The following is a 12,131-nucleotide window of genomic DNA, read 5'->3' as shown; positions in this document are numbered from 1 at the left end:
AAAGTGGCCCTGAGCCTTCACTCCTAACCCCATTAACCTCACCACGGTTTCTGCACTCACAGTAATTTGGGAGGGAGAGGGACAAAATACCTCATGAAGAATCTGTTGCTGCGATGCACCTGTAGCTTGAGCAGTTGGCTAGTGCTAGTTTTATCCCTGCCCATGCAGTGCCAGGCTGCTTTCACTGATGGGACCTTATTTTGGGGACCAAGCCCTGGGCACTGCTGTGCCGCCCAGGGTCAGGCTCACTCACGGGTTGAGATGCTGTCGGAGGTGGGAGGGCTCCTGGCTTGTTCCTTCAGGGCCACCACAGTGACGGTGTACTCTTCGCCTGGCTTCAGCCCCGTCTGGTTGAAGGTGGTGACGGTGCTAGGGAGCTGGGCGATCACACCGCCCTCGTTATTCTGCCGGGGAGTGGAAATAAGCATTAAAAAAATGAACAAAAAAGGTGTTTGGGGGGGACTGATGCATGGAGAGGAGGTGCTCCCCACATTACGTCCTTCCACACCCAGCCCTGCGTCCCCAAATTGCATCCTCGCCCTGACATATCCCACCATGGAGGTGCAGAAACCCAGGGTGAAGTCATCCACCAAGCATGGAGCACCCCCATTTCTGGGCTGAGAAATCCTCCCCCATCCCTTCTCCCTGCCCCCCCCCAACTTCTGTATTTTGCCATCTGTGTGTCTGCTGTTCTCTAGAAGAGAAAAAATAATAAAACCAAAGCCTGGGCTGGACTCCTTTTCCCTGCTATTCAGGTGCCAGGAGCCTTCTGTTGTTCATATATAAGTATGAAACTGTAAGGTCTTTATTTTGCCATGCCCTGCTTTTTAAGTATCTTTATTAAACTCATTATACTTTGTGGTTTTGCTCTAAAAAACTGTAAGGCTTTCAGCAACTGCAAATGTCACCTTTCCTGCCAATGTTTGGACAAAGGATCTTTTCTTGCCGCTGTCTTCACTAATAACATGCTAAACAAATCTTTGCACATAGCTCTCAATTCATATTCATCTCTTTTCTCATTAAACAGGAAATCTTCCATTTTAGCCATAAATTGCCATCTTACCTTTCCTAATTTCCTTTTCTAAATCTGTCTGCACTTCATCTTCCCCCTGCCCCCATCCCCTGTGCACGCAGCAGATAGGCAATCCCCGTCCGACCCGACTTTCAGGGGGCAAGAGCATCGCAGGGACCACAGGAGGAGGATTGCTCCGCGGCAGAGTGCGAGCATCCTCACGGGGACGCTGAGGACCAAATTAGCATCCTTTCACCCAGTTTTTGGGAAGATGGAGCTCGATTTTGCTCGTAGAGGTTATTTGTGATGCTGCTGTTCTAACTCTGTTGTTTTTAGCCTCTGGGACTAGGGTTTGGTTTTATTTGGGGTGTGGCAATGGTTTAGCATTTGCCCAAGCGAGTGTTGCTTCCAGGCAGTTAAAGAGACAGCACCCTCTGCCTTATTTTAGGAGAAAAGCTGGTGATGGAGACTTGAGAGAGTCCAATTTCAGCAGCTGACGGGCAGGAGCATGACTGTGCCTTTAGGGCGCAGGACCATGCGCTTGACCGATGGATGCAAGAACTTCAAACCCTGCGAGCTACATCCCTTCCCCACCCCAAAAGCATGCATCCAGGAGCAGCCACCCTTTTGCACCTTATCTCTTCCTTTAAATTCTGAAATGTTTCCATGTGGTTCTAAGTTTTAAGCTTAAAAAATGGAAAGGAGGACCAACAGTTTGTATTTTTGGGCTGGCTTGAGAAAAAACTATCGTTGATTATCCTGCAGGGAGAATTTTGTTTCTATCCCATCAATTCCTCTCCCTAAAATGGATATATCTGCATGTATCTGCTTCAGGGGGATGCTGTTAAGCTTAATTCCCGAGTACCAGTGAAATGTTTGAAAGATAGCTATTTTTTGCTACCAGAAGCTCTTCCCTGACATAGCCTTATTTTTTTGGCTTTTATCCCAACAGTGAATGAAAATTATCCCGGTGTTTATACCTGCAGTACCTGAACTTTGACTTCTGACACAATTTGCGTGTGGATGTACCCAAAATTGCACCCAGATCCTTGTAGACTTTTTAGAAATAAGGGAAGGAGTTATTTAAAGCAATCGGGCCCTTTCTTCATGCTGTATAATGATACATTACAGCTAAGAGCATTTAAAACTTTGGGGCCAAGTTCTGCAGTTCTCCACTGCTCAGAGCTGCCTTTGACTCCAGCGAGGGTTTTGTACAAGTGAAAACGTCATAATTGAGCCCTTAATCAGCATTTCTTTTACTGCTGGGGCTTGAATGCTCTTGTAAAGAGGCTCCATATACAATTGAAGCTATACTTATGGCTAAATGGTGTAGAAATTATGAATATAGATGAAATACTTGATGTACAATTTTTGTTGCCGCGCATAGAAAATATGCGATATTTAGGGCAACATTTTCATCCTTTCATCTTTTCTGGCACCATTTCTACCTGTTCATCACTGTGATTAAAATTCTGTGGCAGGAATTAGCTGTGCGTGTGACTCAGGGATGCTGAAGGTTGTTGTCTGAGAGCCGGTGGCTGCTCAGTTTGATCCAGGCTGCTTTGGGTAGCTTAGCGTGCAGAGAGCAGGGGCGAGGAAGAGGAGGAAGGGTCATGGCGAAGGAGATGGAAGGGAAAAAGAGGGGGTGACAGCAAGAGGCAGCAAGGCTGGAAGGTTTATTTATTTCTATGCTTGTCTCTTGATTTTATTGGGGAATTTCTTTGAGGACATGTATGTCTTGACACCAAAGGCGACTGGGGAAATGCAAGCTGGCAATTGGAGGTTGAGGTGTTTGGGGTTGTCCAATGTGAAGCACACAAATTGCAAACACATGTTGGGTTTTTTGGAGGGGGGCAATTGGAAGCTAATTTAGCATCCGCTCACTCGGTGTTTTTAGGGTGACTGGGTGTACCCCGCAATGCCGTGCATGTGGCGGCGGTACCTTGGGGATGAAGCTGATCTCCCAGCCGTCGAAGGGGAAGGAGAAGGGCTCCCACTGCACCTCCACCGTTGTCTCTGTGATGGTCTTGAACTTCAGCCCCTGTGGTGTGGCGAGGTCTGGAAGGGAGCAGAGAGTGATGAGCAAAGTGGGACGGGTGTGCGGGTGCTGCCGGTCCCCACCCTGCTCCCTGTGGCTGTTTTGTTATCTGGGCAACGAAAATGGGGAACCTTGTGGTAGCTGTTAGCAGAGTCTCTTTGTCCCCCTTCTGGGTTGGAGGGAGAAGAGGAAAGTGCCTGGGCTGCCGGACACCGAAGCATCCCACTGCATTACTGTGCAAACACAGTGAGAGGTGGGGTTGCAAAAGAGGTGTCTGCATAGTTTATGTTTTCCCCTGCCCTCTGTATCTTTAGTTTCTGAGGATCCTTTCTGGAGGTTGCCATTACAGCTTGATACTCCCATTTTTGTCTGTGCGTCACAGTCCTGGTCAGGACTACATATCTCCTGATGCGCAGCAGAATTCCCTGTTGCTGCACTATCACCCATGTCATGGGGATTCATTATGGGGAATCTGTCCAGGGTGGGAGGAGAACCTGTGTCTTCTGTGATATATTGCAATATTTTCTATGAGGAAAAAGGTGTAATGTTTTGGGCCATATTCTGGGGTCTTCAATCAAACACTGAAAGTTTATTCAATTTTTAGTCATTTGAGTTTTCAACCAGACTGAGTCTTTCTGCAAAGGGCAGACACATTTCCCCCTTTCCTATATCCCCATACAGATATAAATGGGGATAAAAACATGCCCAATATTTGTTTTGAAGGCTCAGTTTTCTGCTGCTAGAAGGTTTTTATGGAAAATGTGAGCCAGCTTGAGCATCACCTCTGGTTATCCAGGTACTAAGCAACAAGTGCAGTAGGATACTTACTGGTCATCACTTTGGAGGTAACAGGGATGCTCAAGACATCGCTGATGACTGCATAGACGCTGACATTGTAGGCAATGCCGGGCTCCAGCTCAGTGATGGTGATGCTGCTCCAGTCCCCGGGCACCCGCTGCTGGAGCTGGGTGCCCCCTGGCCCCACTGGCTGGTATGAGACGACGTACTCGGTAGCTGCCCCGGGGCTGTCCCATGTCAGCTCGATGGAGCTGTCGCTGATCCCTGTCACTCGCAGGTTTTCAGGAGGAGCCACTGACGGAAAAGGTAGAGGTAAGGAGAGTGTCAGGGTGTGTGTGGCTTATCCTCCCACCCATCCGTGGGGAAGGGTGCGTGGGTGTGCTGGTGGGACATGGGCATGGGCTTTGGGCTGGGGGTTATGTGTTATCTGTGGTTGTATTATATAGCAAGGCAAAAGCTCAGGAGAGCCTGCCTTCAGCTGCTCTTGCACCAAGGGTTTACCACCAATGTCGGGATGAACCTTGCTGGCATTTTGCTCGCCTCCCAGACTTTTGCCCATGGTGTCTTTGGGGGCAGGGACAACAGGGAGGCAGTCAGACTGCAGGGCTTGAGTAGGTCCTATGTGACATGCTCCACCAGGTATGGGTTTCTCCCAGGCTTCTTGGTGCTCCTATGGGGTTCTGGGCACCCTTGCTCATACATTAGGATCTGGCTCTCCCCACACATGCCCCCACTACCTGCCGAGCAGTCCTGCCCTTCGTAGCCTTCCTCGCAGATGCAGAGACCGTCCTGGCAGACCCCACGGCCGCTGCAGGTGTTGGGGCAGTGCAGCCACCCGCAGTCCTCCCCGACGTAGCCCTCCCAGCAGATGCACGTGCCGTTAGCGCAGTGGCCCTTCCCCGAGCAGTCGCGGGGGCACCGCAGCTGGGAGCAATCCTCCCCGGTGAAACCCTCCTCGCAGACGCACTCGCCATCCACGCAGAGCCCGCGGGAGCCACAGCCGGCGGGGCAGCGGAGCTGGGAGCAGTCCTCGCCCCCGTAGTCGTTGTCACAGATGCACTGGCCCTCCAGGCAGACACCACGGCTGGAGCAGCCCCGAGGGCAGCGGGGCTCGGAGCAGTTGCTGCCTGCCCAGCCCTCCATGCACACGCAGCTGCACGACTCCAGGCTGAAGTTCCCGTGGCCGCTGCACTGTGGGGTGTAGTCCAGCTGCCCTGCAAGGATGCAGGACCGAGGGTCAGAGCCCACTGGGCGGGAGGTGGAAAAAGGTCAGCGTTGGTCCCAGGTCAGCCCATCGATGGGCCGTGGGGAAGGGGAGCAAGATGGGAAAGCAGGGGATGGTCCTCCCTCTGGTTGAGCACGCCCAGCTCTGGGGAGCCTGTGGCTTTAGGGCTGGCAGGGGCAGAATTGGTGATATGGACTCGTGGTGGGGTTTGGGTGGAACTCCAGGAGTTTGTCTGTCCCCTTGGGAGCGCTGGCCTCCATAGCTATGGGTGCATCAGCCTTGTTGGGTTATAAGTGCTCCCTTTGGTTTCTCTGCAGCTCAGCACTCAGTCGATGGGAACCTCCCTAGACCTCTTGCTGGGAAAAAGCCCTCTCTGGCCAAGCCCACTGCACCAGCCATGACTCCTGTTGTTTCCTTTCCACCCACTGTTCCTTTTTATAGGTGAGAGATCCCAGTCTGCTCACTCTCTCTCCTACAAGAAGCAGGTATGTACCCAAAGACATCTTCATCCTTATACTGGTGAGTCTGATTAAGATGAAGCCGTTGGCTTTGCACAAAGTATCAGGGGTTTGGGTGTGCTGAGATTGTGGGAAAGTGGGGAAAGCACATGGTCACCACCTCTAATGTCTCCCCTTTACCTGGCAGCCTTGCACAGGATGCTCTGGGGCAAGGAAGGAGGCATGGGGATGGAGGCACCGGTCACTCTGACATTGCCGACTCTCCCCTGGTTTGCCCCATAACATGGACCCATTGCTCCAGCTCGGGGTTTAGCCCAGCCAGGCTAAGTTTTCCTTGCTAATTTTTACTGCTTTCCTTCTTTGTGTGAACCAGGGAAGAACAGAAACCCTTTCTGTGCTTCCTCCAACCCTTGGGAAACCTCTGCACCATGAAGACCCCAAGCTGCAGGACTTTGTGTCCCCCAACTAAGTTTTCCATCCTAGCTGAGATATCTGAGCAGCTCTTCCTATGGGAGGTGCAGTAGGTGCTCATGTAAAAGGGGTTCAGTTACATGCTGTGCCAGACAGACCTGTTTGGGTTACTTTGTGGGATGCTTCCCATCTAAACTGCGAATACTGGGAATGACGATCAGGATCTCTTTAGATCTCAGCCTCTAGTTAAGTTATCAAAAGATGAGAGAAGCTGCTTGTAAGTGTGCTGGAAGAGAGCAGCTTTCCTTAGGGAAATGCCTTGGGCGGTGGGGTAGGGATCCTGATCTCCTTTGCACTGCAGTGAATTGAAAGCAACTCTGGTAAAAATAAACGAAACTACTCCAGTTTTAGCTCAGCACATCTGTGATCGGAGTGGAGACTCCACCAAGTGATGAATGTTTAATGGGACCGTCTGCGTATGTTGCAAGTAACCCAAATAGGCCCATCAGAGTTTCAAATTAATTCCTTTAAAACAGGTTTTTCCCACTGCATTTCCTACGTGATTTTAACCCTTGTTTTGCACACAGTGGTGGCACGTATGTGTGTTTTCCGTTTTGTCTTAATTATTAATGCACTGCTGGGGGATGTGGGCTGAGCCTGCGGCTGGAAATGCACTAACTACCACCAGTGGTACTGGAGACGTCAGCCCAAGCCACCCCACTGCGTGTACCAACCTGGTTTCTCCCTCCCCGACCCACACACCTTTGGTCCAATGCTGTTGACCTGAGTGTGGGTTGCACCCATTTCATTTTAATGTGTCCTACACATTAAAGGAGGAGTTGGGGGTACCACCAGAAAAATCACACTAATACCTGCAAAACTTAAAACAGGCAGTGGGCACTGGGGGGGAAAGGGTTGCTTTTAACTTTTCTTCCTCCCTGTTGTTGTTCTTGGCCTGAAAAGCAGTTTTCCCCTAGAAAAAATGCCCTGCGTGGCTCTCCTTTCTTGGTGGCTTTTCCCCACAAGGAGCCCTCATGTGTCGGTACCCCGAGCAGGGCTGGGCTGTGCAAAGGATGGATGCCCTTTGGGACAGCCCCTCTTACCAACCTCCTTGAGACATCAAGAAAACCGACAGTATGCTGGGTCCTGTGCTATCGAAATGCAGCCTCTAGCCAAAACCTCTCCTAACCCATCTCATTTCAACTGCATGCTGCTTCTCTGGCTCTGAGGAACAGCCACAGTGAAACGAGGGGCTGTTGTTGATGGCATAAGCCTAATACGGGCTCTCAGAGAGCTTCACAAATCACACATATTTTTATTCAGATGAAGTATCCTGTCGATGGTTTTGTGCCTTTGCGGAAAGGCAAAACCATCTTTGTTGATGGTTTTGTTTGCATCTTTCATGGCAACAGAAGTTATTCCCTGTATTTTTTATTCTTTTTTTTTTTAAACTCAGCTTTTCATATGCATTTACTCCTCCTACAGAGAAGATGAAGGGGTTTATTGCTGGCTCCCACAGTGCTGCCTTCAGCCCAGGGACAGCTTAGGAGAGCAGCAGCTATGTCTCTCCTCCCTGTCCCATGAGTGGTGACAGATCTCTAACAGATTTGGAAGGACTGCAGGGTTGGGAGATCACCCTGCTCACCCCTTACCAGTGGTAATTTTATCTGTAAAAGGGGCTTTAGCTCTGGCCAATACAGGGTTTCTGCAGCGAGTGGGGTGTGGGGACTCAAGTGACCAAATCCCTCCCAGGAGTTTTCCTGCCTTGGAAGACCTAAGCCGAGCTTTTCCCCTAAAGCCACAGCCACATCACGGGTGAATATAGGTTTTCCTCTGTTGCCACTCTGAGTGGCATCACCAGTTTTGTATTTATTTCTCCTGCCTTTCGCTTGAGCCCTCAGTCCCCAGCAAGAGCTAACAGGATGGCATTACTACCTGTGGCTGCATTTTCTTGGCAGCAATTGGAGGTGCATTGGTCCCGGAGCATGGAGACCTCCCTCTCCAGCATCTCAATCCTGCTCAGCAGCTCCTGCAGGGACGGAAGGGAGGTGGAGCACTTGCAGGCCTGCTTGGGCAAGTTTATCCTGTGGGTGAAGGTGACCTGGCTCTCGCTGTCGGAGGTCTGCTCCGTGTACTCTGCCAGCCGGTCGTCTTCTGAACTCACCTCCTCGTCTGAAGACTTGAACATGGATGAGCAGCAGCTGTCCACAGGGATGTTGATGTTGTAGATGTGGTGGAAGACCATGGGCTGCTCTTTGATGGGTGGGCTGCAGTTGGCAAGGCCACCCTCCTCATCCACTGCTGGCCTCTCAGCCAGCTCTGTCACCTCCAGTCGGCACTCAAAAGGCTTGAGGACAGCTCCCAGCAGAAGCAAGTTGAAGCTGATGAGTATGTTCCTCAGGACTGGGTTTTCACTGTCAGTCCCCATTTTCTTGGAAGAGGGAAGAGCCTTCTAAGCCAGCCTTGGTCAGCCAAGCGTGCGGAGGACCTGGGGACACAGAAGAAAAAGAGCATGGTTGGTGTTAGCCCTGAAACTGTGCTCAGCATAGAGAGGCAGGTCCTTCTGGGCAAAGGCATCCAGAGAGGCGTGGGGCCAACTCGACGCATACACAGTCCTGCTGGCTTTGGTGGATCCTCAGTCAACACTGAGTGGAGGCCATGGCTGGTGGGGAGACCCTGCCGTAGCCCTTGAACAGTGACAGAGGCAGATTCTTGTTGCTATTTTTCTTTTTTTTTTTTAAGGAAACAGTTAATCTGGTACTAACAAAGCACTGAATACCCAAGTTTTCAGCAGAAACACCGGCCGCATCAGTACAGTGTGTAGGGTCCGAAGGGTTAACGCACGGGTGATGGTGATGGTTGTCTCCCATGCCCCAGGAGCTGCGCCTGGGGTTGCTAGGCTTCCTCCAGTAGCTATAGGAATAGCAGCCTTCATGTTAAACACCGTTAAATTACACCATGCAGGCTCCAGCTTGTTCAGGTCAACGCTCTGAGCAGACAAATCCCTCCCATTAAAGTAGCTTCACCCCCTGCCTGTGCTCTGGATTACAGGTAAACCTTGCCTTGATTTGGAACAACACGACTTCTCGTTCTGGTATCGATCGTGAGCCCCTGGGTGGTAATCCAGCCTCTGAGGACCACATTTATCTCCAGCCTAAAATCACCAATGCCAGCCCAGTTGCGCTGGGGACGGATTCACCCCCATTACTCTTGTCAGGGCTGTTGTCTGCTGACCAGTACTTAACTCCAACTAGTTTGCCATGAGGAATCGCCACCTGGTTCATCAGAGGATAGTGCTAATGGGCAGGCGAGGCTGTGTCTACAAAGCCATTGCACCCAAAGATACCGTTTGCCTTGTGTTTTCTTCGCAGGAGGTAGTTTACATGCAGGCCAAGTGGGGTTGCTGGAGTGTGGCTGCTCAGAGTGCATGTTGTGCTGTGGTTAGAGGCTCTCAGCTGAACCCTGGCACTGCTTTGGTGTCAGTACAGCTAATTAAAGATTTCCAGCTAATAGCTACAAATGCTTGATTGGATTTCTTGCAGCATTGTAGGAGGGAATGTAAATCACCGTGTTTGCGGCTCACTACCTGTGTTGGGTTTGTAGGACCTGGAATGATGAACACTGGAGATGTGCTTTGTGGTTCTTTCTACACCAGGAGTGCAAAAGATGCAGCAGGCACATTAAATCTGGTCGACAGGCTCTTTACAGTACTGGTAAAAAGATGCAAAGAGCTGAGGACCTCCTCACTGCATCACTAGAAACTTTACCAAAGGTCCAAGAAGTTGTGGGGTTTAGGTATTATTCAAAGCCAAGACATGGCTCTTGCAGTGTCCAGCCTTAATTCATAATTAACTTTAATAAAGCTGTATTTAGTAATATTAATAACTCTGTATTTAGACTCTAAGAGGGCTTAGCCATTCACACAGATTTGAAGACTATGAACAAGCATGTGGGACTATGCAGTTTAAGAAGGACTTAAAACCTCAAGGACTTACAGCCCCTAAGCACTGGGGTGACCCATTTGGATGGGATCTGCCTTGAAGGGCCACTATGTGGAGAGGTGCAAATTGCCACATCTGCCAGCTACAACACGGTCCTTCTTCTGGGACATTTGGTGGCAAAAGGAGATGTTACATCAACCTGGTCTAACTCAGCTGCCTATTGCAGTAGCTCTTATACCAGTTCCTATAACTGGGAAATAGAGGTGCAAAGGAGTGGCAGGTTGAGTGTTTCCAACAAGCCGCTTAAAGCCAAATCTCCCAAGCTGCATTTAGTGCAGACCCCGTAGGGTCTGGACTTGGGGTTTCACAACTGGTCCATACTAGGGCTTGCTGGCCACGGTGAGCATGAGGTGCAGGGTGGTGGGGATGATACCCTGATGGCTTTTGCTGGATGCTTCCAACCTGCTCATGTGGTGTCTTCTCCAAGCCATGGGAGCTGGCCTGGCAGAGTGGGTGTGATACTCCAGTGGTTTCATTTTGGTTTTGTTTTTTTTTTGGGGGGGGTGGGTAGGAGATGGTGGCATGATGCTCAGCTGTCATCCACAGCTGAGCTGTGCTTGGGGCCACTCACTGCATCTGACTTTGCTGGTATCTCCCAGTGCCATAATCTTGAGCAGATTACTTCCCTTCCTTACTTCTAATGACTCTCCTGCTCTGGAACTCCTCTCCAGTTCCCTAGGGAATGGCTGTGCCTCCCCTGTTCCCTGCTACTGAATGAAGATATTTGTTTACTGGTTTCTCTCCTACAACACCACGCTACCTCAGAAAATACCACTGTTGAGCAGCCCCACAGTGTTTGCAGGGTTATTATCCCATATTACTGCAATGTTTCTGCTGCACTTTTCTTCTCAGCTCCCTGCTTAATGCCTGCTTCTCATGAGCAGGCACCTGGGACTCCTTTGGTAGGCTCTCTTTTTTTTCCTGGCTTTAGAAAAAGCAAGAAAAATGGAAATTACTCCATGGTGGGATGGTCTCCTCCTCACCCTTGGCTTCCATGGTGGCTCTGGCCATGGTTGCAGAAGACAGAAAGAAGGAGGGCACTGGAGATGACAACAGGAAGGAGTGAGAGGGGTGGGATTGATGCTTCATAAGTGGCAATTTGGGGCTGCACTCCCAGATCCTGACCCCCCCAAATTCTCCTCTGCCTTCTGGGCTCTCCAGCAGCTCCTGAGTGGTCCTGGCTGACCCACAGAGAGACTTTTGTCCCTGCGTAATGGGGCAGCCGTGACAGGGGAAGGCACAGGGACTAATTAGCGCTGGCTGCCTTTGATTGACTCGTCGGTGTTTGAGGCTAACTATCCGCTCCTTGGCCTCTCGCTCTTTTTTTTGTGTGTGCGCTTGGAGTGGAAGTAATTGTGGCTATGAGCCAGCTGCTCCGAGCCAGGCCAGAGCTTCAAAGCAAGCCTCCTTGCAGGATTACAGGAGCAGCTTAGACATGGGGAAATGAAATCCTCCCCCCCTTCCCGTTTGTCAGATCCAGCCTGGCTCAACAGAGACGCCAGAGCCTGTTTATGAGCACAAGTGGAGCCAAGGGATGGGGGGAGAAGGGCTCCAGGTGGATGCAGAGATGAGGGAGTGGGAGATGGTGGATAAAGTGGGGCAAACAGATGCATGGTGGAGTTTGCTCACTAATGACAGCGAGCAGGTTGGGTAGTTAACGACCCTCTAACCCATAGACTGAAAGCCATTCATTTGCTGCTAGAAACCACCAGGCTCATTGATCTGAATCTCTTTATCAGTATATTCATCACAGCAGACACCGGTGGGATGCTGCCCAGCTCTCATTTCTGAGTGGCAAGTCACGGCATCCCCCTCCAGCCCTGCTCAACGTGGTGGCCTTGGGCAGGGGGTGATGCTGTGGGGGTGGTGGTGTCCCTGTGGCATGATGCTAAGGGAGCTTTCTCTTTCTTATTATTATTATAAACAGGATCACGGAATGAAAAAAAAAGAAAAAAAACCTAATCCTGCATCGATTAGGTGCTGGGTCAGGCTTAATGCCATCGTTCGGGCTCTTTGCTGTGAAATGGTGAAAAGTCAGTCCAGTTTGGGCTGTCTGTGGCTCAAACAAGGCTGAATCCATGGGGTTCTGCAGGGCAGGAGGATGCTCCTTGGTGTCCTCCAATGCACAGCAGACCATCTGAGCCATACAGCCCTATTAATCCTTGACTTCTTCCTGGAGGCTTGGGCT

General features: G+C 50.6%; 1 protein-coding gene across 1 annotated transcript in view; it reads right to left on the bottom strand.

The window, feature by feature from the left end:
• TNR (tenascin R) overlaps window positions 1-8,370 on the bottom strand; it is a 29,067-nt gene extending 20,697 nt beyond the window's left edge. The window contains exons 1-5 of the mRNA XM_075037545.1: window positions 7,878-8,370; window positions 4,586-5,062; window positions 3,879-4,142; window positions 2,955-3,070; window positions 254-404 (exon numbers count right to left, since the gene is read on the bottom strand). Coding sequence (XP_074893646.1) covers window positions 254-404; window positions 2,955-3,070; window positions 3,879-4,142; window positions 4,586-5,062; window positions 7,878-8,370 — 1,501 coding nt within the window. The remainder of the gene's footprint in view (window positions 1-253; window positions 405-2,954; window positions 3,071-3,878; window positions 4,143-4,585; window positions 5,063-7,877) is intronic.
• Between the last annotated feature and the right edge of the window lie 3,761 nt (window positions 8,371-12,131).

Source organism: Buteo buteo, chromosome 10 (genome assembly GCF_964188355.1).
Source record: "Buteo buteo chromosome 10, bButBut1.hap1.1, whole genome shotgun sequence".
Lineage (NCBI taxonomy): Eukaryota > Metazoa > Chordata > Aves > Accipitriformes > Accipitridae > Buteo > Buteo buteo.
The sequence above is the reverse complement of the archived record's forward strand: the minus strand, read 5'-3'. Positions and strand labels throughout refer to the sequence as shown.